The sequence below is a fragment of the Melozone crissalis genome, unplaced genomic scaffold, assembly GCF_028551555.1.
Source record: "Melozone crissalis strain CALT ecotype California unplaced genomic scaffold, PUWL_Pcris_2 ptg000027l_1, whole genome shotgun sequence".
NCBI classification, from domain to species: domain Eukaryota; kingdom Metazoa; phylum Chordata; class Aves; order Passeriformes; family Passerellidae; genus Melozone; species Melozone crissalis.
In genome coordinates, this window is record NW_026535805.1 from 38722797 (window position 1) to 38750477 (window position 27681).

General features: G+C 38.2%; 1 protein-coding gene across 1 annotated transcript in view; it reads right to left on the reverse strand.

The window, feature by feature from the left end:
* The window catches only part of MTHFD1L (methylenetetrahydrofolate dehydrogenase (NADP+ dependent) 1 like), a 139947-nt gene that overhangs the window by 88383 nt on the left and 23883 nt on the right, over nt 1–27681 (reverse strand). The window contains exons 10-17 of the mRNA XM_054279702.1: nt 25717–25890; nt 17840–17976; nt 16550–16596; nt 15580–15687; nt 14599–14673; nt 13155–13257; nt 10106–10182; nt 5748–5888 (exon numbers count right to left, since the gene is read on the reverse strand). Of these exons, the coding sequence (XP_054135677.1) occupies nt 5748–5888; nt 10106–10182; nt 13155–13257; nt 14599–14673; nt 15580–15687; nt 16550–16596; nt 17840–17976; nt 25717–25890 (862 nt within the window). The remainder of the gene's footprint in view (nt 1–5747; nt 5889–10105; nt 10183–13154; nt 13258–14598; nt 14674–15579; nt 15688–16549; nt 16597–17839; nt 17977–25716; nt 25891–27681) is intronic.

Genomic DNA, 27681 nt, shown 5'->3' on the forward strand with positions numbered 1-27681 from the left:
GCACATCACTATCAGGTTTTATGAAGAGTGATTTCTAGAAACCACCAGCATATGTCAAATATTTATTCTCGTATTACTTTGATTTTGAGATGATGGTTTTCGTTTTGAAAGAACTAGATCATGGTTCAAAAAAACCACAGCAGTGTTATAAAGAGTGGCTCATAGACTTGCCAGAGAACGCAAAAAAAAAAAAGAATACATTTTTCTATTGGAAAAACCATGAAAACCAAACAAAAATCCTAGCTGCTGTCAATTGTTTAAAATGAAGATTAAAAAACATGGGTACAATATCCAAGTTTCCTATTAAGAGATGAGCAATAATATTCAAATAAAGAAAAGCAATAGAAATAGTGCCTTTATAATTCCCAACACAGCTTTTGTCAACTAATCCCAAATTTGAGAAATCAAAGTCTGCATGAAAATTTTGATGGCAACAGATAAGATATACAAGTATGTGATGATTAAGTGCAGTATTTTATAAAATACAAATTTCCCCTTTCTGAGCATCACTTCTGAGCACAGACTTCAGAGGAAAATGATGCAAAATATTTGGCCTCAGATAAAACTGAATTGAAACCAAAACAGTAAAACTGGCTTCTACTGATGCATAGCAAGTGTTTCCTTGGAGGGCTGTGAAGCAGAGAGAGAGAAGGAAAAGATTTTTCTTTGCACTCTGCATCTCCCACTATTTACAAAACCCAATGGATCCACAAAGATATAATATGAGAAGCTGATAGGAAAACAGCATAGTTTTTCATCTTCTGAATTAGATTGCTGTTTCTTAAGATGTTGATTTTAGAAGCTAGGATTAAAATGCAAGGAAACATAACCACTCCAGCTCTTTCAAAATGGTGAGACTCCACCACCTCCATAAAAACAGCCTGGTGCTATGTTGTTTACAGACCCAAATACTCTCATTTCTAGAGGGAAAAAAAAAAAAGCCAAATGCAAAACTTTACATCTGGTCTTTCAAGTGGTCAGCAGCAGGGATAACTACCTGAGCAGCCATGGATCAGGCCTACTGGAAAGAAGACTTGGGGGAAGAAGAAGTGAAAAATAAAATCAGGACACTTCTTCCCCAGCCTCCTCCCTTGCTCCTCCTAGATAATAATGGCTCAAATCCTGTCTCCTTTGTTTTCTGATGTTTTCACCAATCTGATAAAAACAGTGAAGTAAAAAACCACTTCCTCTGCATTTGAACTTTTTGGGAGATATTACTTATGCATCATTTCGGAAATCCTAGGCACACCTTCTGGACACAACAACTCATTTGATCTGAAGCTGAAAGCAAAGAAAAAAAGATGTAAATACTCCAATAGGCATATCTTGTGCCTCCCATGGTTCTTAACCAGCTTTGGTGTCAATAGCAGTCCGTAAAAGCTAAACAAACTTGTTTTAGGTTTTCATACCTGACACAACTGAGAATGAAGTTTTCATTTCTTTGTATATTCAATCCTCCAAGTATCTAATATACAATTCCTACAGCTCACTCCAAGTCCTGGATCTGATTCACAAAGCTCTTTAAGGAATCAGGTTCCTATTTCCAATTCAGAACAGGTAAACTTCTTATAAAAGAATCAGGAGCTTTGACACTTGCACACCAATTAAGCTTGTGAGAGCCCAAAGATCATTAGATTTCCACTAACTCACTGTCAGAGGAAAGAAGCAGGGCTCTGAATCAATTGTATACAGATGTTCAACTTTTCTGGGCTCCTTCCTGGAATTGATCACAGGTATTCCTGAAAATAATGCTCCTTCCATCTATCCAGCAGCCATCAGGGCAGGTATGCTCCCCAGGACAGCACAGATCACAGAGCATAAAATAAATTATACACATGACACAGGAAAGGCAAACTTAGATGAAAATCCAAAATACTTTCAAAGCAACTTCCAGTGGAGCAGTCTCTGAAGTCTACCAAGACTGGAAATGAAAGCCAGCACCAGATGACAAGGAAAGTGATTGAAAGTAACTACTATGAAATGAATAAAGGCTACACAGACTGAAGGGCAGAGAAAAACCCTTTTCTTTAAAAGGAAAATAATGAAGTACTTGCAACCTCCCTTCAATTGAAACTATAGTCTCTAATAAAATAATAAACTTTCTGTAATTTCAGTCCTATAACAAAACTAAACCTTAAACCACAATGTGAGAAGAACTGCAACTCCTTTTGTTTGAAGTGAACACTGTACACAATGTTTCTGATCAACCAGAGAACAAAATCTCACTAGCTGACAGATCATTTACATAAGCAAATATGAAGCTATTTATTTTTTTATTTGGTCCCAGAATTACTGAAAGCTAACAGAATGGCACAGCAAGTAAGCTGAGAAGAAGTCTTATTTAAAAAAAAAAAAAAGTGACATATTTATTTAATATTTTTCATATCTGCTGAAATACTGATCTTGGGCATATATTCTGATTTAGCTTCACATAAAAATATGGTATGTGTCCATCAGAATTCTACCTCACTGTAAAAGCCAAAAAGCAATTAAGTCTTCAAAATACTGTACAATGAGCACCACATTTTGGCAAAGATTTCAACATATTCCATTACAGAGGATAGACATTTAATCCATTACTCTTGTGGAAAGAGTCTTCTCAATTCATGAAATATTCAATTTATCTTTTTTCTATTATTCCTAGCCTGTCTCTGCATATGGTTTATATCTGCCAATGTGTATTTTAGGTTTTACTATTGCATTATGATAAATATATTGCATATAAAGTCAAAATTAAGAGCAATTGTATTTCTGTGAAGTATTTTGTGTGTACATCTGGAAACAAATCACAGAGAAAGGTTTAGTGGTTTTGGTTCACATAGATTTCAAAAAACTAAAGACTACTGTCAAATATTTAAACTTGCATAAAATTTTGCATATTTTTTTAAAGATAGGCAGAACTGACTCATTATATAGGTTGTGTGGTATTTCTCATTGTAAAAGTGCCTTTAAAGTTTCTTAGAACTATATGCAATTGCAGTTCTTTGGGCTAAAATGTTCCATGTCAATGGACTATGATAGATTCAAGCTTTTGAACTTGATTTTGTTTTACAAAAATAGAAGTCAAAATTATTGAACCTGGATTGAGAGCATTCTAACATCTTGTAAAGTGTTGTTCCTTTGTTCAGCTGTCTTGAAATCTTTCCTTACTGAACTGGAGAGCTTTACCTCTTCACTGACCCTGACCTGAAAGGAGGATGGAAATCCAGGAGCAGAATTGCTTCACATCAAACCTCTTGATGTGTGTGAAAATTTTCCCAAGAAATAATCTTTGGATTATATCAACACAGGCAGCACAAGCTGCAGGGGAAAAGGGGAAGAGTAGATACTGTATTTAAAGTCTAGAAATGGTAGGCTTAGTTGCAAGCTGCTCAAACAGACTGACCACCTGTGGGATGAAACCAGCAAAGGAGACAAAATGCTACATGAAAGAACAGAAATTTATCTTCTTCCTACATATGAATTATGACTTGTTATGGTCTTTGACTATACTTCTCTTGCTGTTGTTTCCAGAGAATTCAAGTTTATACAATAGACTTCCACCAGTGCAGTATGGTTTTTTGTAAGCTCTCTCCTCCTGAACAAAGTAAGCATTATTTAATTTGGTACAGAAATCGTAGAAACCCCACTGCTAATTTCTTTTGACATTTTTTAAATCCCAACCCCAAAGCATCTGACTTCTTCAGCAACATTAGTAAGTCTTCAGAAATGAACAATTGTTCCTGTTCTTCAAAAGAGAAACCTGCACACACAAGAATAAAACTCAAAAATATTCGCCAATTTTGGATGCTCAAACTGAGACAACAGAAAATAATTTCTCTTGGTTCAAGGTTCTTGATGGAGTTTCACTCTTTCCATAAATTTCAGTTGTTAAGCTCTCTAGTATTAAACCAGACTGAGGAATGACTAATTCCTTATGTACTGCAAGAATCAGTGTGGACAGAGCATCTCATGAATGTTTTGCTAAGAACACAGGAATGGAGCTCTCCAAAGAGATGCTTTACATCCTTAACCATGAAATCATATTCCTCTTATTCCCATGGTTCTCATACTCGTTTTTAACACACTGCACAACAAAAGAGGTAGGAGTTCCTGCACTTCCCAATCATGACAGGCACCCAAGTCTTTCCTGTGCATGCTATGGAGAACCTCCAGAAGGAAAAGAATGCAGCAGCATAGCTGCAGATGCTCATAACACATGTCCTTCAGACTGTGATGATTTTTTCTTTCTGGGCAGGTTTTTGGGTTTTATTTTTTTTTGTATAATACAAAACGCTGCTTTAAAGAACAACTAGAAACATATGTTCAGTACAAGCAAAACTATCAAATGATTGAGACACTAAGCATAGGAAGTTTGTTTTAAAAAAAGCCAAAGAAAATCGAATTAGTAACAGACATTTTGCTGAGCACTACTTTCATTTTTGGGACACGGTGGAAAAGTTCTAAAATTCTTTTGCCCCAATGAAAAAGCCACTTCTTTCATTCATCAAGCTGATTAGCATTAAGTGTTAGCAGGTCAAATATTTTGCAGTGCTAATAAATAAAAGTACCTTCATACAAAAGTAGCGTCAAAATTAAAATCACATGCTACAAATGCAGTTTTAATTCTAACACTAAATAATTTTAAAGTATTAGCATATGCCTTATAATGTGGCCAAGACAAAGTTATACAATTGAAAAGCAAAAGTAAAACTTCAATAGCTAGAAAAATATGTCTCCTGCATAATTGGAAGAAGATTATTTACTTTGAATTTTAATGATGACTGTACTTGGAAATTTTTTAACCTTATCTTAATTTCATTCTTAAATCCAGGAACTCTAGATATCATGTTTTTATTTCTTTATTAAACTGGAACCCACTACAGCTGTGAAGGTGCTCCTGACTTGCAGATTTGCTATCTTTGCTGACAGGGCAGGATTCTCATTGCTTTACTCATTCATTACTCGTAAGTTTGAGCAGATGTTCACGAAACAGGGAGAAACAGGAAGAACGAGAAGAAAACATACAGAGCCTGTGTGACACAGGCAGCCATCAGAGATGGGTTGGCATCAGACTGCTCCTGGCATGCAGCTGGTTACAAACATCAGCTGGTAGCTTCTGGCTGCACCAGGACCTGCCATATACAACCTCACGTAAGCTTCCAACCACTGTTCAATGACTCACAGCCCAGATTCAAGGGATAGAATGTGATTTAAAGAAAAAACATACTGGTTTTATTCAGAAGCTGAAGTAGGGAATGAGGAAACAGCAACTAGTGAAGGTAAAGAAGAAAAAAAAATCTAATGACAGATAAACCTGTGCCAAGCACTATCAGCAACCTTTGAATTAAGAACAGCTTGTTTCCACTCTGATTCAGTGGTACAGGCATTCATGTGGTAACTATCACTGCAACATCTGAGCAGACTCGAAAAGCACAGTAGCAAACATTACCAGCTCTCTCAAATAAGAGCCCGCACTTTGACTCCCTTCAGCACTGAATCTGTTTGCCTTAAAAATTGCAGAAAATGATCCAAGTAGGTTATGGAGACCAGAGGCTTTCTGAGCCAGATGTTACCAGAGCTGAAGAAATAAGTTCTACATCTTGTTCTCATTCTCAAGCAGGTTTTGGCCCAGAAGATGATCTTCCTTTGATATCTGACTGTGCTGTTCAAAGCAAAATCTTTGGCATGTACCTGCCTTTTTAATGCTTCAAGAGGCAAAACAAACATCTGAGGTTATTCACAGGTCTCTACAGCACTGAACATACCAAATCCTCTGCTGTTACTGGTTGTCCTTTCTTGTCATTAGCCACCACCATTCTCCCCAGTCTTTCTTTCATATCTTGAAGGCTGGTGGTAAGTGCCAGGATGGCCATAATCTCACTTGCAACAGCAATATCAAACTGAGCCTGTAAAGTAGAAATGAGAATCATGAACCAAATCAAAGTCAGCTGAAATACTCACAGGGGATCATCAGGAATAAACTCAGGAAAGATAAATTTCACACTGGAATTCAAACAAGTTCTAAATGGTAACTTACAACTTTTGAGATTACTTAAGACTAGAGTAACTTTACATACAGAGTGGACAATGAGCCATGGGAATGTAGAGCTGCAAAAAGGGACCTGGGGGTCCTGGTCAGTGGCAAGTTGAACAGGAGCCAGCAGTGCCCTGGCAGCCAGGAGAGCCAACCCTGTCCTGAGGGGCATCAGGCACAGCATGGCCAGCCAGGCAAGGGAGGGGATTGTCCTGCTCTGCTCTGGGCTGGGGCAGCCTCACCTCCAGTGCTGGGGGCAGTTCTGGTGTCATGATACAAGAAAGACATAAAAATATGGGAAAGCATCCAAAGCAGGGCTACAAAAATGGTGACAGATCCTGAGGGGATACCATATGGGGAGCAGCTGAGGTCACTCAGTCTGTTCAGAGGAGACCAAGGGGAGATCTCATTGCAGTCACAACTTCCTCATGAGAGGAAGAGGAGGGACAGACACTGATCTCTTCTCTTCTCTTCTCTTCGAAAATGGCCTGAAGTTGTGTCAGGGGTGGTTTAGATTGGATATTAGAAAAAGGTTCTTCACCCAGTGGGTGGTTGTGCACAGAGTCCCAGGGGAGTGATCACAGAATCAAACCTGACAGACTTCAAGAAGCATGTGGACAATGCTCTCAGGCATAAGGTGTGACTCTTGGGGATGGTCCTGCACGGGGCCAAGTCCGACTTTGATGTATCCCTTTCAACTCAAGATTTTGTATGATTCTGTGAACTTCAAACACTTTATATTCCCTGATTAATATTCTCCATTACACTACATTCATTTGAGGACCCGTGTTGCAGACTGTTTAGCCCCTTGGCTCACATTATCCTTAGAGAAGCTCCCTGAAGGATCAAGAATTTTCTTTCTGTGGCAGAAACAGGAAATCACCAGATGTCTTTTGAGCTTTACTGGCCTGAGCAAAAGAACACTGCATTGTGGAGGGTTCTTTAATTATTTTTTTTTCTGTAATGATCTCCAACAGGTTTTTATTCTGGTTTCAAAAACATTCTTGTTACATTTGATCATTCTTTTTCTACTTAAGCTCAAAATTTAGAGTCTGTGCTGTTAATTCTTGTGCTTGACCTATGAAAACATAAAATATGTTTTTTTTAATAAAATCTCTGGTCCTTTTTTTTTTGTAATTAAATGAACAAATATGTAAACCAAAAAGTACAAAGAACTAACTATATGTGGCATCAGTTCTATTGCTCTTGTAGAAACACACCCATACTGTGCAGCATTTCAGCACAACATAAGCAATAGTTTTTACTTTTCTTGAAGAGTATAGATTAGTAGTACTTGTACTAATACAGTATTAGTAGAGCTCAGGCCACATGCTGTCAGAACATAAACAGAGAAGAATAGAAAAGCCACTAATGTATTATGTGATAGGAATGCAGTGTTGGCAGTGATCAAGAACTGCAATTTCTTTGGTAATCTCTCCATCTCCAGCAATTAAAGGCTACATAAAGTTTAGTAACTGACATCCTACTGCTATCTATGCAAGAAAAACGCCCAGGACTGCTTCTCTCAGACCTCTGGCAGATGTATCCCATACTAATACCAGAGGAATCTGTTCAAATTGAGAACTTTGTCTGTTTTTAAGAAGCGTCTACATAGAACATACCCCCTACCACTCTTGTGTATTTGCCTAGTACTTTAAGAACTTCTGCCCTTTTTTAACCCATGTTCCTGCTTTTAGTTTTTGACAGCTACAGCCCAGAGCAGCCCTATTCAGGCTGACCTCTATGTACCTACTTGTTTAGTCAAAACATCTGAAGACACCTGAGCACTTTTCTGCTGTGGACATAGGTAGAGAGTCCTACATACCACAGAAAAGAAAAATAATTCTGTAACTGAGATTTTCAGCATAGTGATTCAAGTGAAATGGTGAAATCACAAAACAGATTTTCTGTATTCTTTGGAAGCAGTTCTAAATGCAATGAACTTTGTTAGCATTGTGATGACATGGATTCCGCTATCTTTTCTGAATTTGAGAATGTCCTCAGTAAGTCACTGTAGCATATGTAAGACAAGAAATAAGTCTGAGAAATCTATGTCCAACCCATATGGTAAAATACTTCTGATTTATCAGAATGTTTATTGGAAGACCCCCAAAAAAGTTTTTATCATGATTTCTATATAAATCCAAAAGGACAGGAAAAACATCCCAGGTAGGTGCTCAAAGAGTGGCATAAAATTTAATTGAAGAAACAGGCACAAAAGATAGTAGTAGCAGGTGCTATTTTAACTCTAAATAACCTTTATACACCTATGAAGTGCTGACAGAAGTCTTAGCTGCAAAGTCAGTTTTTTATTGATGAAAGGATCCACCCACATGGATTCAATTGCAGGATCAAGGGCATCAGTCATGTAATACTCTTCAGAAACCACAGCATCCCTGTTCATTAAAATGCAGACTTTTGTGCCTGCTGTGCTCTGCCTTTTTACACAGGTGTCATTGATTTTAAGAGTGCTAGAACATCACTCCAAATATTTATAAAATGCATCTGTTAGCCATGAAGTCCTATTTGCTCTGGATCTCTAGCTAGGCTCTGAAATGAGTTTTCCTAACTGCTACCTCTATTTCTTGAGTCAGTTACGTCCATGCTAAAATGTGAATGGATATGCATCAGTCCAACATCTCAATATTGAAAGCATTAATTTTACCTGAAAAAGTACAGAAGCAACATTTGACAGTAATATTGTCAAGTACTACTCTATAATAAAATAAGTCACATTTAACTCAGTAGTACAATTACAGTGGTAAAACACTACACAATAAGGCTGGCAGAACCCAGCTTAAGACTAATGATCATATTGAGTCACTGAAACAAATCTAAACATATGAAAAGGTCTCAAGTGTTGAAGGAACTCACACCAAATATAATATTTTGTAGTCCCAGCCCATTATCTGAAATGACTATTAGCTAATATTGAATTTCCTGTGAGCTGCAGACAGAAAAATTTCTATTTTGTGCATTCAAAACCCAGGTAAGTGAGCATTTCTAGTGGAGGGCGTCCTTGCTTAGGGCAGAGGGGTTGGAACTGGATGATCTTTAAGATCCCTTCCAACCTAAACTGCTCTAGGATTTTATGATTTCTCTTTGAAGTTCTTCTCTCCAATTTGGCTTTGCTTTACCTGCTGCAAAAACCACAGCACTATGTTTTGGTCTCTTTATTTAGGCATACATAAAAGAAATGTTGAAGAAATGGTAAAGAAAACTTAATGCTAGGATTTCTAAAAATATGAAAGCCTTATCTCTACCACAAGAGCTGTTCACATCAAAATAGTCAGAATCTCATGAATTTCATGATCCAGAATGTTAGATTACAAGATCTTCATCAAAGTAAGAGCCACACCACATCAGCACAATGAATTTACTCCTCCTGATGCTGCTGTTCCATGCTGGGCTGTTTCAGAAATCCATTTACCTACATTACACCAGTAACACTTGCTCAGGTGGTGTTGGGAAAGTCTGGTTTTCAATTTATCAGTAAGTTCTTTAATAAACTTCCATAATCTCTCATTTAGTAAAGGAAGGTTAGCTTTTTACACCACTGAAAAGTACACATATACTCTTTTGCTGAACTATCCCTTCAAACCCACACAGCAAAAGCAAGGACATGCTCAAAGTTCTTACAGCTCAGATTCCAAAGCTGAGATGTATGACAGGCAAATGAGAACTCTGAATAAAAAGCTTATTTTTAAAAAATTTTTGAAATTAAATTTAAATGTAATTTCAATTATGTGCCTCCTACATAAATTGTTACAGAGATTTAAAAACAATTAAAAGTAATGCAAATTAACTTTTTGAGGGCATAAAGGCATCTTGTTATAGGACAATGTTAAACCCCCAACACATGCAATTTTTTAAGTGCTTTCGACACATTGTAGAATATGCATTGGTTTCTGCTTCTGAAATTTCAGATTCACTTACTCATTAACACCATCAGTTTCACTGCAAGATTACTATACAACAGCAACAGACACCATTATTGCAATTCAAAGTATGCTGAAAGAACTGCAGAAACCCTCTCAGCCTCTAACACAGAGTCTGTCCAGAATGTGATTTATTAATGCCTTTACATACCTGACGGACAAATCCCTTCTCTGTGCTTGCCTGCCCAACTGTTATTCTGCGCAGGAATCTGTCATTTGTGTCCACCACTGAAATAATGGAAAGGCAAAAGCACAACATGTTAACAAGGACTCAGTAATATGGCTTTTTCCAGGCATACCTGTATTCTTTGAGATTCAACACATGTGAGATTCAACTGCTCCAACAGCGTAACCAGATGGCCACACTTCTGCATATCAGCACTGGCACTGACTTGGTTGCTCCCTTCTGGTTGATACCATTTGATGACAGGTTGAAACAACTCAAATACAGTTTATTTGAACAGCATTTGAAGGTAACAGCTTCTTAGTATTCTAACATACTATTTAGTATTTTACCTACATGAGAAAAATCAATCTTAGTAGATACAAAGCACCAGATCTACTCCAAATCGTCTGCTTCATTGCTGATTTCTTAAGAACTGACTTTAAGACTACATCATGTTGGTCAGATTTGGTCAGTTCCTCTTTTAAAGGAAAAACAGACTATCTTTTTCTCACAGTCTCTGTAGTCCTAGAAATGCTTATATTTGCACCAACCCTAAAATAAAGGGTGCAAGGTACTCTTGACAAGTTCAGCTTTTAGCTTGACAATGAACTCAATCTCCTGGTAGATTTGAGTCCTGTTCATTTATAAGCAGAGTGTCCAGGAACCTCCAAAGAAGCTGTCAGCTCTCAAGGTAAGTGAGCTCCTTCCACTTTTCCTGCTGCTTTTGGAAATTAAAAAAAAAATCTGTCTGCACAGAAAAAGATGACATAATTACACAAGAACAAGAGGGACTCTGAATGTTAAGTAAACCCCAGTTCAGGGTTGTGAGTGAGCTGAGAGAAAACCAAGATTTAAGTCACTTTCCCCCTCCTTGGGCATTTCCCTTGGGGCTGTTGTAAATACCACACATATCTTTTTCCCTCTGCTCAGTCTTTAGGCCCCTAATTTCTTCAGGAATCCCATTTAAGGGATGGTGCAACGCAGATTTGGCCAACTCATTTTGCTTTCTATATATACACAGTCATACTCTAAAACACTACACTGCTGGCAGGAACTGCAGAACAGAGCCTGGTAGATGGAAGCTGCAGCCTTGCACCAAGCTGTGGCACCATATGGCACAGTGAAGCCATATGGCAAGCTGATCTCTCCAGCACAGACTTCTCCCTTCTCGTCCTTGGAACCTCAGTCTCACAACACCTAAGCAGACCTAAATGTCTTCCCTGTCTACACAGGCACTCCTAAGGGCAGGAACTTACCTTCCCACTAGCCTGGACAGCCAGAGAGCTGATTTTTTATCTGCACCTTCCTCGTGAAATCATGTAATCTAAACACCCTTACCATAAAATTGTAACTGCTCCTGCAGCCCCTGGTCACTGGGATATACTTACTGTGGTCACTGTGACCAATTCTCACTGTGGTCACTGTGACCAATTCTCACTGTGGTCACTCACTCTCCAACAAGATTCCAATAGCTGCACTTAGTAGTAATAAAATAAGAAATAACTGGTTTTGCCATAAAAACAAACTTTCTTTCTCCAAATCTTCCCTCTTCCTTTACCCAAAATAAAGCTTTCACTAAGGTTTAGGTTCAAATAAGTGTTAGGTTTAATGTAGCCACTTTCTTATCCTCTAGAGATGCAAACAGAATCTGACTATCAGGGAAAGACAAAGAAGGAACTTTCCCACTTTTCAGTATATTGTATGTTTTCAAGTTAGTGTAAGCTGACCATGAACTGAAAGTTTGTGATACTTCTATGGAAACAGGTCCTGACCAAAATTAATTTTCAGAAGATGTGATAGCTTAGCTCTTTTTCCCCACAAATTCCCTGGTATGTAACAAGCTTCATAGACATATGGACTGCAGAAACAGTCCTAAATAAAACATTCTCCAAGTTATCTAAACCATTCCTCAATTCAGGGTTTTTTTTCTAAAATGTTTAAGGTATGTACATCATATAGAGCTGCGTGGAATAGAAATTTCACCAACATCGTTTGAGATTAATTAAATAACTCCCTTGAGGTTAACAGCTGTTGAGCAATGTTGCCTTCTCCCAAACCCTTGCTGATAAAAAAGAGGAGTCATATTACACTAAACATTTATATTACTTCTTTATCCTAATACAGGTCTCTTCCAGACACACTGTGTGACTAATAAAAAACATCTTACGCCACATCCCCAGAACTGTCTTGAGAAAAACATCCCAAGCCTGAGATGACATGCACACAAAGGGCACACCAAAGCATGGCCAAGACTCCTCCCTTCTCAACAGATTCACCCTTTTTTCTAAGCATCACAATACATTCCATTTAACAGTGATAACATCAGTGTTTGAGAACTAAGAAAGAAAATAAAATCCAGTGGTATTTATCTCAAAACTTTATGCAGAGTTTATTTCCCTAAAGAAGAAAAAGATAGGTATAGAAATTGAGGTAAACACTGAAATTTGACCCAGCGCTAGAACTGGAAAAAGCAGAGGGGAATTGTCTAAGGGTATCAGAGTGGGTATCAGTTTGCTTGGCAACAGCACCACATCTCTTTTTCTAAATGAAGCAAACAACTCAAGAGACTTCAAAAATCAGAAAAACACATAATCCCTTAAGCCTATTAGGTCTCTTGAGCTACCCAGGCTGCTGAGCTTGGGAGGATGAGGGACCAAATTCAAGAAGGATAAATACAAATAATCTAGAACCATAAGAGACACAGTTAAGTAAAGAATGGCTAAGATTTGCAAAATGCACAGAAAAGACACTTTCACATGTCTGGAGAGGTATGACCTAATGTGAGAGTGACTGGGGATGTCTTTAAACTGTCAAAGAAACCTATCTTTCAGAATTTTAGCAAAGTCTCTTGAGTTATTGCAGATACTTGACCAAGTTTAGAGCAACATGCTGCATCTGCATTTGTTATGAACCCACACTTCCCACTTGCAAATTGGTTATTCTCGCTGTCAGCTCTGATTCAGGTAAAGTTAAGCAAATTAGGAGATAAGTTATGATGAACTCCAAGATAAAGTGAGGCTTTCTGACTACATACCTCTTTGCCATGTTATGGTGGATGGGTCAATATCAAGGCGTACAAATTTGGTGATCTCCTCTTCTGTTAAAGTCTTAGGATCAGTCTTGTTTATTCCCAGCCTCTACAGAGAAAAAGTTCAAGAAGTGCAATGAAATGGCTTATTTGCTTCAAATGGTGTAGCTGCTCTGGCTTATCAACCCCACATATGTAAATTGCAAGCTTAGTAATCCTGTTTTAAGAAAAATGCAGCCTGATCCCACAGTGATTTCTTTACAACTGACATCTTGTTAGATATAAGGAATCATTACACTGAGAATAATTCACAGCAAAATAATTCAATTATATTGGAAATAATGATTCATGTATTTGAATGTTATAAAGCCAAACTTTTATTTACTCAGTTGCAGATCATATGAAGAGAGAAATCCATTTCAAATGAAGAGATAGTTGGTATTTCATGAATAAAGCAAACACTCCCCCTCCTTCCCTAACCTGTTTTCTGCAACAGTGTAAACAAGAACAAACTGAAAATATCCCAAACTTTTGATGGAACAATCTCTGAGCCTGACTCTGCCTCAGAGTCAAGCAGGTATCAGCTTCATTTTAGTTGACTGACATTCAACTGAGCAGCACAAAAGCTTAAAATGTTATGAGGCCTCATTTACCCCCCACCAAAACAGAAGCTGTCACTACCTCTTATCCTTCTTTTCACCCCCAAATTTCAAGTGTGCATGTGGCAGCTGTCCATTGCCATCCCATGACTGAAACATAGTCAGTCAGGACTCAGAAGCCAACAGCAAACATGGAACTGGCCACAGAAGAACTGGAGCTGTCCTTAGGGGTCATATCTGAGAGGTTCATATTCTCTTTCTGCTACACTGGTGAGCTGTGTTCCTCTCTAGGTTTTTATCAGAATGGCACTCTCAAATCCAGACATGTTGAACACACATGAATTGCACAGGAAGCTCTTCTGGAAGCATTCAGGGAGCAAGATGGGATGCAAAAATACACTGAGCATACAAATGTACCCGTTGAAGGAAGAACGCTGTCAAACTGACATCAATAAAACCCCAGAAGTATATGCTATATTAGACTTTAAAAATAAAAAAATATTGCAAAACCAAAGAATGTGAGCTTTCAAATGTGCCTATACCATAATTGGAAAAGTATTTTAAAAACTCTGACTTTAATATGTCACCAGAAAAGACACAGCATTTAAAAACATTACTGGTTTATTTCAGGAGAAAAGAATAGCAAAAATGCTAGTTATAAAAATAATATCAGACCCAGATTCTATTACTCCAAGGATGATGCTTTCAGAAAAAAAGTCTAGACTTGATATATTTATGAGAGTTTATACAAACTCAGCCCCATACATCAAGTAATTTTAAACAAGTTGTGTAAGAGAATGCATTTCATGAAGAGGCACCATAAAAGAGGAGAGACTGAATGAACAACTTACTCTCAGGCGGGCAAGCTGAATAGCAGAAAATCCTCTCACGCCATTAACCACCGGAACCAGCCTGGTATACAAAGACTGGAAAAACCACACAAGAAGTTGAAGGGAAAAGTTATAAAAAGCTAATGTTTTTTAAATTTATTCCACCTAATTTCAGTAAGAATTTCCTAACCACATAAGTTGTGGACTTCTGATTAGAGACTTAAAACATAATTCTGAGAAGGCAGCAGGCTTCTGAGCCATGTCTATGATTTAACAGTCTGAAATCCAATTGCCAGAAATCATTGGTTTTCTCTGTTTCAGCAAAAAAATTCTATATTCATTTTGAAACTGGGAACCTTTTAAAACTTTAACCAAGATCCAAAGTATTTAAACTACAATTGTAATTTCCAAACTGGCCTAGAAGTACATTGACCTAAATGTACATTGCGTACAAATGTACCAAGCAAAGGGTACAACTCTGCTCAGTTTTAATGCTGCAGACAACAAAAAGAGCTCCTTCTTTGATCTCCTTCCCTTTAAAGCCCCAAGTTAAGATTTTTTTAAGGTCATTATATATTTAGCAGAGGGACAAGGATATAGTTTATTTTCCCCATAACTCATTCTTCTTAAGGTGCATCATACCATACCACACATCAGAAATAACAATGTGTAACTTTGAAATGAGTCTTCAAATTACTGAAATGAATAGGATTATAGGTAGGGAAAATATGCTTTTTTACACTATTTAGTACAGTCAGAAATAGTTGCCAATGTTCTGGGCCCAGGATCATTATCTTAAAGACTACCTTATGATAGCTATTTGCTAGAAAAATACATTGCATATGGAAAATTTCCCAGCAGAACATAAAATGGCATCAGCAACACTTACTGTTCACATAGTGAAAATATAAAATGATAAACAACATGTTTTTCTCTGAAATGCAGTTTATTGAAAAACTAAAAATGAAAAATGTCATCTGGATAGAAGAAAATCATTCTCACCTTATCAGATTGAGTATTCTCATGCAAGATCCTAGCATCAATAGCAGCAGCCAGCAAATTATTTGCAGCAGTTATAGCATGAATATCTCCAGTCAAATGAAGATTGAACTAGAAGGGGGAAACAATAGGATCTTTTTATAAGAAAATATTTAATTCAATTCACTAAGACAAATTAGCAGCACAAATCATTGCTATCTCCTTGAGACTGCAGCTCTGATTAGTCAGCTGTCAGGACAGGCTAAAGAATTCCAGGTGAAAATACACTGGGCCATATGAAGAACTTGTTTTCATCTGAGCACATGGTAAACTACCCTTTAGTGTGGCCAAACAAAGCCAAGAACATCTTCATTCTTTGCTAAATGATTCAAGAGTAAGAAGCCCAGAGTTACAGTTCCACATCATTAATATGGAATCAGTTTAGCACTACTACCCACTGCCTGGTCTGGAGCAGAGGTGTGCATTACTGCTGAATGTGCCCCAGAGCACAGCACGCATCCTGGCTTTGGGGCCATAGCCCGCTTTCCTTTAGCTGCAGGAGAACAGCCCCTGACCTCACAGGCATGAAATTTGCTGATACAAAATTTAACAAACAAAGTTTTGTGAAAACTCTGAGATGAGCCTCTCAAATTAAGACTTGTGTTACACAGGTACTGTATTTTTGTGTGTCTGACAGAAGGAGTTGGAAGGTCAGTTTTAATGGCACTTCAGGGCTGACATTAGGACTCTGCTTGGATCAGCTGTGCATGGTCAAGGTGGTTCCTCACCAGTTCTAGCCATAGAGAGGTTTTGCTGAGCTCTAAATTAGACTCTACTGGGGTAAAACAGCCATACATTTCCAAACCAGCACTGTGAATGTCACAGAATCATTAGGGTGGGAAAAAACCTCCAAGATCACCAAGTCAATCTTCAGCTATGAATATCACCATGCTCATTAAGCCATCCCACAGACTGCAGGCTGAGGCTGTCTCACCTCCTCCATGGGGATCACTTGAGCATATCCACCTCCAGCTGCTCCACCTGCACAGGGAAGCACACAGTCACATCAGTTTTGGAAAAAAAACAACCATCTTTAAACACACTAAGTGAAACACACAGCAATGATGACACATTTTTGACATTTTGATTTCTATTAGAAGATCAGTGATGCACCCAAATAAACATGATTTCCTTAATCTTGCTGGCTTTTTTTTTTTTTTTTCCCAGTAGGTAGCAAAAAGGGAATTCTTGCTCTGAAATGAAAAGCTACACGTGATGGGTGGTGCAGGCTCTGGCTACGTAAATCCGCTCCTGCCCGGATTTAGGACACAGTCATGCACATGCAGCTGCTGGGTGGAAAGACAAAGCAGTCACAAGCAAGCACTGCTTCTGAATGAAACCTTCACATCCTCGCCAGGGCACTCCTTCCCCTCTACCTCTCATGGTACAGGCAAAGAAATTTGCTGTTGCCTACACACAAGCTGAGTGGAGGGATTAAAGCACTCACACGCACCAGTCTTAGCTGAGAAGCACCAAGCACCAGGAGCCTTCCAGCTGAAACCAAACTTGTTAACTTAAACTTCAGCAAAGCAAAGCAGAGGAGCTGGGGAGTGCTTGCCCAGTTAGGCACCAATTTCAGCTGAGAAATGGCAAAAAAGAGATTGCATTACTTCCTATCATCAGCATTGAAGATGGGCTTGAAATCTGGCTGGGTCTTACCTGGCCCTCAGGCTCTTACAGGATTTCTAGGCAAAAAGGCAGCAGCCCACGGTTAGAGGAGACAGCTCAGGAGAACAGAGAGAAGAGGTTCAGACCTAGCCAAACGTGTGCTGCTGACACTGCTGACACAACTGAACCATAACTCCCAAATTCCTGGTACTGCTTGTGAATATCCAATGAGGACCCTTTCTCAAGGAGCAATTGGACAGTAATATTTAGAAATGTATTTAAAGAGTCCCCACGTAGAGGGGTGGCTGGAAGAGTGTGTACTCACACAAAATTCCTCATGGCTAATTACATCCCTCTGCCTTTCCTTATGTTTAGGGTTTATCTGCATTATCAGTACATGTTAAGTGCAGGAACATAGGTATGAACCTTGCACAGGAAGTCATGTGTTAATCTATTTGTTACATACGTATTAAAAAATCAAATATGCTACGACTGGGACAATCCACTGAGTGAAACAATTAAGAAAGTAAAACAGAAGAAATAAATTCAAAAAGGCAGAAAAGCAGTATTTCCATTTAATCTGAAAAAGGTCATAGGTTCTGCAAATATTATGTACCTTTCACTCCAAAAGTAGGTCCTTGAGAAGGTTGTCTCAGACAAGCAAAGGAATTAATGTTAAGGTGGGCAGTAAGCGCCTGAACGAGACCAACTGTGACTGTGCTTTTCCCCTCTCCTAGGGGTGTAGGGGTTATTCTAGCAAAACAAGAAAAAAGATTAATCAAATTCTTTGCTGATGTCAGCCTGGCTAAGGATATCAGAACTTAGAGCTTTTGATTTCAATGAAGAATATTTGTACAGCAAATTTCAATAAGATTACTTTATCTTCACAAAAATACTGCCACAATGTTAGCCCCTAGCTCAAGCTGGAATGCTAATATACATGTGTCTTCTATTTAAGCAATTTACTATGATAGCAGAAAAAGAGAAGATTATTTTGGCAAAAGTTCTAAAAAGAATATATTGAATTTAGACATTTTTATTACAGCGCAAAAGTCTCACCAGTGTCATTAACAAACCATCCATCACGATACTCTAAGCATGTATTAATATTTTTCTGCAGTAATGCATGAGATCTTTTATTCCCACTGTTCAAACTTTGAATGAAACAATAGAATATTTTAAGTTAAATAACCAATGCTTTTCTTTGTAGAACTCAGCTATGCCTCTCCAGCTTCCATATCACCATAACCCTCAACAATGACAGAGCAACTGCTTTTTAAATATAACAGGACACAAAATCCACTATATTCAATTGAACATGATTCATTGTACACTTCTGTTTCAGAGATTTAAGGGCAATAGGGGACAGTGACAATCACAGTCCACACAAAAGATCAAAAGCCTCATGCTACTGCTCCCATATTTAGACCATGACTGAAACAGGACAGAATTTTAAAAATACCTGCAAACTCGAATCAGAGACTCTAACCTCCACTCTATTCTTGTCCCTAGAGAAGACTCTATTCTTGCCCCTTTAATAAAGGGACAATGACAGCTGATTTTGCAAGTAGAAAACTTCATCAGCCTTCAGTGAACAAGAGACACCTCAGTTTCAATGATCCTCTCCCTACTTTCAACATCAGCACATTTGTTTATGATCCATCTTAAAAGTGTATGTGGTGCTAGGGTTTTTCTTCTCTTTCTGTTTTTCTTTCTTGATGTATGAACACATCTCATGGCTCCAAAATGCATTTCAATGATTCTTTTGAGGCAGCATTTCTCTTTCTGATTGGCAAAAGAAGAAAGCCCCAGTCCTTTTTCCATTCACACCACTCTCACACAAATCTTCCTTTTTGGCAAAGAGTAACCATTCACATCTTTGGTGCCTTTTCTACCTGCAGAGAAGTACTTTAGTGAAGCTGATGTAAAAACTAGTGCTCATTCCCAAGGAACTACAAGCATGCACATGGATCTAGTCAAAGGGGAACCCTTATCTTGTGACCTTTTCAAAACTTGAGCTGAAACATCTAGCTCTAATTAGAAACACTTCCTTCCCCAACTAGCAATTTTTCCAAGATATTCCTATCCTCAGATCACAATTCAAATGGCACAAAAAAAATCAGAGTAATTGTAAGAATCAGCTTAGTTCAGTCAGTTCACAGACTGGCAAAAGCTCTTCTTCGTCCCACAAGAGAAAATAGATGAAAAATGTTAACTTTTCATAAATCTATCTTTTACAGCATCATCAGATCCTTGGCTTATACTTTAAAAAAGTAAAAGCCCTGGATAGATATGTCTGGGAAAATGTGGGCAGTTTGGAAACAAGTCAAATCAACATCTTTATACTGTTCTAGGGAAAAAAATAATTCAGAAATGTAGTCTTTTAACTAAAGTTTCAGTGAAATCAATGGGGTTAAGCACATCTATAAGAGATTCCCTGAATTCTTCACTTTGAACTACTCTTGTGTGGCCATGGGCCACTTATTTGGGCACTTGGTTTTAGCAATTTTCTCCCACATTTTATAACATTGTGTTCACCAACCATCAGATTCTAAAACATCATCAGTAACTTGCTATTCATTATCCTAGACTATTTAATTATCCTAGAATCGCACTTCTTTGACTTAAAAAAGAATTCACAGAACTCTAGCAAAGTATCTATGTAGAGCCAAAAAAAAAGGTGAGAGATTTAGACCAAAAGCAGTTTTGGTCCTTGTAATTTTTTTATCCATACTAGGCCTTCTTATTTCCTTCTGATCTACTGCAGGAGCACAGAATGCTACTTCATTTCTTTTACTTTCAAGTTTGCAGTTCCTAGAAGAAAGGATACTTTTAATCTCTGCACTGTCAGGACAAGGAGCCCTCAGAGCTTTACTGTTGCCACACAGAGAGCTTCCTTTTTTCCCCACACACTCTTTCTCACCTCCTTTTTGTCCCAGGATCCTTACTTTTGTACAAATGTGTTTCTTTCAGAGCATCACAGCCAGGTTAACTCACTTTTACTACCAGTTTCACCTTCTGACTCCTGTCTTAACACTGGTTTCCCCAAACCCATTCAAGTAATTCTTAGCATGGTTTCTCCTTATCCCTTGTTCTCCTCTACTATCTCATTCACTTTTGTCTATTGTCCTAATCTCTTTTACTTGATCCTCTTATTCCTGTGCATTAGAACCATATATAAGGCATATAAAAGTAATCCTGAGGCATTACTGTGTTAAAAGACTTAACAAGGTAACAAATCATGAAGCAATTATTTAAAAATAATAACAAAAAAAAAAAAACCCAAAACCAGAAAAAACAGTAATGAAACACTCAAAAGAAAAGTATTCTACTATGAAGGAGAGACCTGTAATTGTTTACTGGAAGTTGCCAATAAAGAACTTTCCAAAAACTCTGTGCACACAATGGCTGCACTACTAACAGAAAAAATTACATTTGCAGGGCATCCTGTTGGTGGCTACCTCTAATTTTGAGCATCAGGCACATGAAGTTCGCACTCAAGAGAATTCAGAGACACCATCCCTAGTTATTTACTTGGTTTCAGCTCAAAATGTGGCAGGTGGCTGATCTGGCATGCACAGCAACACAGGGACTCTTCACAACTCTTATGAAACCAGTAAAATCAAAGATGCAGCCTTCATCCAGCAAAGGAAATGAAACTGCAATTGACAAATGCATGACCAGAACTCATGTTGGTAGCATAAAGAATAATATCTCCTTGTCACAGAAGAAAACAACACACAGTCAGTCAAGTGTCACGTTACTAAAATGCTTTGGTAACTTGACTGGCCTACTCTAACATGACACGGTAATATGAACCAGAAAGCACTGAGAGTTTTCTATGAGACAGACCTTTTTCCAGAAAGCAAAAAGAGCTGCTCTTTCATTAAACTGGCAGGAAACCTCAAGAGCTAAGCAGTTATTTATTAGTTTCAACAATTACCAAAATCTCAGCTTTAAACATTAGTTAAAAGAAGAAGAAAAAAAACCCACCTGAAATTTAAAGAAAATTCTATTCCAATAATTTTCTTTTGAAAGTTTATTTTAAATATCTTCCCTTTTGTACCTGCTCTGCTTTCACTGGGGTTTATAAATGAAATAATCCACCTAATCTGTTTTGTGGACATTGAGCTGTTTTTGCTGGCTACACTACTGAGCCTACACTCTTGCAGCTTAGGTCACTTGCTCACATGGGTATAAAATTACAACTGCCAATGGCTAACTTTAGCTCAATTGTGCAATGCTGTGCTTTAACCTTATGCAAATTAAGGAAAAACCTCCTTTTAAATGCAATAAATTTTAATGAACTTCAAGAGACTTTAATAGCCATTTGCATTATTCTTCAAATTTCTTTAGTATGTTTTCAATCAAAACACAGAAACCCCACAATAATTTCCCGCCTTAAACTTTGCCACCTACCAAGCAGTCATCAGTTCCCTGGCAAAGTAAGTTTTCCATAACATTGGAAAGCCTTCTCTCTTTATGTATACCAAAACAAAGATAAGAATATGCAGACTTTTTGTTTGTTTGTTATACATCACATTAGCTTACAGCAGAGCTGTTTCTGTGGGAAAGCTACACGAGGTCTCCCAAAGAGAAAATAAACAAACAGGGAGATGTACACTGCACCAGCTGTAACCTCCTCACAGCTACACCAGCCACCGTGACTCCAGCAAGAACTTCACTGCATATGTGACAATTCTCTTTCAAAGTTTCTATGTTCAACTCATAAGTATCAGCAGATTCAAAGATTTTAATGAGTTCATAATTTGTGTGATCCGCATGGAAACCTGCAAAGCCAGGCTATGGAGGCCATGGGCAACTGAGTTCCCACCTATGGACATCTCCCATCCTAGATTACAATTGTCAAAGATGTATTTCTGAGCACAGAAGTGTTGCAACTGCTGTCACCTCATCGAGATGAGGCTATGGCAATGTTACAGTGGCATCCTTGGGTTGGGACTGGAGCTTCCAAATACAAAAGCACAGAGGTCACTATGAAGCTAAAATGACTGAACAAAGACAGGAATAGACTCAGGAATCCTCCACTGCAAACTCTCATAATCCACTACAGACTCATACACGACAATCCCAATAAGGAGCTGAGTAATGACATGACCAATACATGACAGCTGTCTCAACTACGACTTTACCTTGGACTGTCAGACAATTCAGAGCATCAACACAGGGGTATTTTTCCCTCTTATCCTTCCCTGTATCTTTCCTCTAATTTTTATTTTCCTTTTTTCTTAGCTTTTAAGCACCTTGCAGCCCAAGGGACATAGTAAAATGAAATACAATACTTTTTTCCCCTCCATTTTTACCTCACTGAAAAGGTAGTTCATCACAGAACAATCTATTACTGTTAGGAGAAAAGTACTGGTTTTAAATTTTCCAGCATTCAAAATCCAACACATTTCTTGTTAAAAGCAGAATTGTATTTCATCATTTTCCCACTTTTTATTCTTCCTCATCTTGCATTTTTGAAGTGAGCAAGTTTCCAGAATTATCTGCTAAAAGTCACAACACTGGAGCATTTAGAAACAAGATACCGAAACATACACACACACAGACATAGATTCTAATAAACTGCAGCTGTAATTTCATATTGTGTCTGTGAATATGCCATGTACATGCTTGAGTACACGATTAGGTTACCCTGAACACTAAACTTAGCTCCTAGGTCAAGCACAAGCTGCATTCATTTGCATGCTCTCAGCTGGCAATGAGTGGAGGCAGTTTGAGTTAACAGATCCTGTGATGTATTATTTAGCACACTAAAATCCTGTTTGCAGGCAGTTGATGCCCAAGAACCAATTACTCCACAATAACTTGTGGCTCTGCCCCCCCAGTGTCTTAACACAAGCCCTAGAGCAAGCCAAACACAAAGAAAATAAAAAAGCAAAAATGAAAAAAAAAAGATAAAAGAATGGTCTCCATATAGAGGTAAATGGAATTTTTGAAGAAATAAAGTCTTGATCTTATTTTTGGGTGTTATGATCTGTTCATCACACTGCATACAAAGTTTATAATACTTCAGCATACAAAGTTTATAATGGATGAGACACTTAGCCATATTTGCTTGCATTTAGAAGGAATAAAAAAGACTGCAGTTAGCAACTTTTTAAAGAGCCCTAAACCTTCCATAGAGATAAAAAGGTACATTTCAGTTGCATTTTCCTGCTCAGAACAAGAAGTTTGGTCTTTAGCATATCAGGAATAAACTATACATGCATCTGCAGCAAATATTTATAAATTCCTAGACATTGTGAAACATTTAAATCTGAATGTGCAATTAAAGGCACAAATGTCACTGGCTGCATCATGGATGGAGGTTGGAGGTTTTGCAGTTTCTTGAATACACACACACTTTACACTCTTTTCACACACAAGAAGTTCCCATCATACATTACAAATGTTTCCACCAGAACTGTAAGTATAAACATATATCTTAAATATTTCCTCTGAAGCATTGAAAATTTATTCTGAAGGCTTCATTGCACTGCATCATTCTAAAATAATTTTAAAATACCTTTGGTTACTGTGAACAAACACAATAATCCAAATAGCAGGTTCTGGTTGACCTTGCCTTGGCAAGGGAGAGAATGAAGGCAAAGGAGGATATGTCACTCCCCAGTTTCCACACTTCTATGATACTTGATTGCATTGAACACTTCCCCATCAGACAGAGTTCCCTGCTTTTCTTAAAATCATTGTCATCTGCTACAGCCATTTCAGCAAGGGAGAGCAGCTGAGAGCATATAAACACATATTATATGTATATTTTATATGTACTATATTTCAAAGTCAAGCTTTGAACTCTCTCAGAAGAGAATGTTCCCACTATTGTAGTGACCCTGCCCAGGCACTTCTGCAGCAGATGTGGCTTTGCACTAACCCCACAAGATGCAATGACTCCAGAGATGTTACAAATAGCAACATATTGCATCACCAGCTTGGCTAGGTACCAAACCCAGCCCTTTGTTTCTGAAACACCATTCTGTATTGGTACATCTGATGTAAACTTAAAAGAGGATACAATTTTCTACTTTATGCCAGTCTTTTATCTTGATGGTCAAAGCTTCTGCATTTCTTCCACATGCAGAAACCAGCACTTCTTTCTGTGATAACTGCTTGAGACAACTTCTTTGAAGGAGAATGGGAGACAAAGAAGTGTGGAGAAATGTAAGCACTGGTGCATGCAATCTGACACAGCTGAAATCCACCCGAATGGGGCTCTGCAACTTGTGCTATCTTTGCAGCTCCAGACATCTTCAAATAACCTCTTCTTCTGAGAGAGGTTTGTTGCTAGGGAAGCCTGGATTGGTCTGCAGCATGATGACCAATTGATGCTGTTGACATCATGTGCATGAAAATACATGGCAGCAACTTTCTTCAAACTCAGTCAAATGCTGAACCTGTTTTTGTTTCTCCAATGCCACAAAAACCCAAACCAAAATAAAACTATGCCAAAGGAAACCATGCTCAACAAGTTGTTATTTCCTTCTCTTAACTGCTTCAGCATCCTCCAGGAATATCTTCAACACTGGACTTCTATCACATAGCTTTGAGGAAAGCCTCATATCTTGCCTGCCTCAGCTTTGTGACATCAAGTCAGACTACAACAGCTCCATCTCAGTGCCAGAAATCCAGGTTGTTCCCACAGGAAGACAGTAAAGCAAACAGTTAGAGAAACACCAGCCAAAGTGAGGAATCCGTAGGTAAAGGCAGTTAACAACAGCCTTCTCCTTCTGCATCAGCCAAAACTGCATTTTAAACCTGACTGGTTTGTTAAAAGGAAGCAATCAATAGATTAACTCAGAATATAAAGACACACTGCAATTTAAGTATTAATGAAAACCTTCACGTTTGCTCACAAGTAGAAGTTTCCACTTAGTAAATGAGGTGAATGAAAAGGTTGTGTCACTGAATGCAACAAAAACCTGAAGCTCTTCAGAAGACAAGTGTGCAATTCCTGCTGAGCATTGCATTTGCTATAATCGTGGGAAAAGCAAGCAGGATAAGCCTGCCTGGAGACATGTCTGCATTTCAGAGAAAAAACATGGCTTTTTAAACTTTGTAATCTGTTCTTCAATAAAAAAAGTATTTATTGTTAATATCAACAGATTAGCATCTAGCTTCTGTTAATGTTTGTTTATAAACAGCCACAATGCAAGCAGCCTTAAATATCCAAGTTAAACATTTAAAATTCTGATAAAACAGTAAGAAAAACTCCACTCACCAACATTTCACAGAATCATAGAACAAATTACCTTTTATAAAATATACTTTAATTCAGTAAAAAGAGTTTGGAAGAAAAGCTGTGTTACTTCAAAGAAGTTCAAAACCTGCTCACTGTCAGAAAAGAGCAACATACAGATGAAAACATTCAAGATTCTTATTTGTACAGAGTATAAAAAAGATGTAAGTTGCATGTTTATATTAATAAGAGTGGAAACAGCAGACATTAATGACATTACATAGCATTCTTACCCAGCAACTAGAACATATTTTCCATCTGGTTGATCCTTTAACCTTTCCAGCAGGGACAAACGTACTTTGGCTTTGGTTTGGCCATAGATCTCAATTTCATCTGTAAGCAATCCTATCTCCTTGGCAAGTACATCAACAGCTTTTGGACTCTGTGCTCGGGAAATCTCAATATCACTGGAAAAGAAAACAAATAGGAGCCAGGAGATTTCTCTCAGCTTAGGTGGTCGACAACAGAGCACAAAACAACAGCAAATAATCCAACAATGGAGTTATTGTAATGAGTTTTTTAATTCCCCTCTCACATTTTATTAACCAAACCTAAATATTAACTAACACCTAATATAACATTGAAAATCACACACAGAGTTTGTTAATTGTTACAGTTTCACAGAGAGCTCTCCTTTAATCAGATTCCAAATATTACGTAATGCTTTCATATCAAGCTAGAAACGTGTCTGCTGGATGCTCAAGCACGTCCCACTGGAATGGATGTTTCTGGATTTGTTTTTCCCCTTTGTTCTCCTCCCTCACAGCACATTTCAGCACATACAATTTACTAAAAAGTGCATGCATTCCTTGGCCAACAGTCACACAAACACACTCGCTACACCCAAAGCTTGTGCACGCAGTGCTTTTCATCCGAGGGCAGCGCCACCATCGCTGCTGTCCACGAGGGCACCAAAGGAAACAAGGCATTTGAAGACCAACTCATGCACTTCTGAAACACAGCTAAACTAAGAATGGCCACAGAGCAGGAGTCTACAGCACAGAGCTCAGACAAAACATCCACTGAGCTTACAAACTACCTCCAGCAAGGGTGAGCAGCAGCTGAGGCAAGCCACAGATTCCCGGAAGGAATGTGGCTGCAGGGGACACTATTGTAACTGCAATTCCTGACCTAGACAACCTGAGGTCTTTGGATTTAATATTCCATCATGGATTTTGCATTTGTGAGCTTGACCTCGTTGCCCATTATGTCCACATAAGCGTGTAGAAGCTGTAAGCTCCTGCAGCATGGAAGCCCAGGGGCTGGAACACAGGATGTGAAGAGTTGTCTCCTTGGGCTTTGAATTGCTCACACTACCACAAAAACAACTTAAGAAATTACTTTCAGCCTAACCAGCCTAAATTTCTTCCTGTAGTTTCAGATGATCACAGTATTTTTAAGACAGAATCTGGCAGTGTCATGAAAGCCCATGTTCTGAACTTTCAAACATTCTGCAAGACCTTAAATATCCACCAGTGAACATAAAACTACAACCAGATGTCAACTCTGTGTGTGTACTTCAGCCATTCTGCATCCACTCGACAAATGATCAGTCCGTGCCAACTTAATGGCTTGGAATTCTTTGAGAAAATCCTAAACTGGCTCCATTATCAATTTATAGCTCTCAGGTATCCCCCTTTTGCACCCCGCAGCAGGTAAGTGAAACCCAGAAACCACCCACCCAAACAATGGCATAATCCAGTACTACAGGACAAGGAGTTACTCAATCACAGTACTAAGCTGGAACCTGCTTTCTTTCAAAGACATACTAAGTGTATCCTCTTTCACAGAAGGATATACCTTCGCCTTCCTATGCGTGACTTCAAACACAGCTAGCCATAAAAATTAAATGAGAGCACAAGATGGACTGGCTTACAAACATCACATTGCAAAGACCATCTGAAGGTTTCACTTAGAACTTCCAATATATAAACAACTCAAATCCCAGAAAACTCTTGCTAAGTTGGTGGTAGTGTGGTCCCTTAAAGATCTAAGAAATTAAATTTGACAGGGTGACTATTCTCCTTAAAATAATTGATACATTTAGCAAGAGGAGAAAGATACAGACTAATACGACAACATTACTTTCCATTTTTTTCCTCCTCCTAAATGTATTTTCCCAAGACACAGAAAATTAAAGACTGGGTTATACCTGGACTTTAGAAGTCTATATTTGTTGCTGACTCTTTTACTCTGAC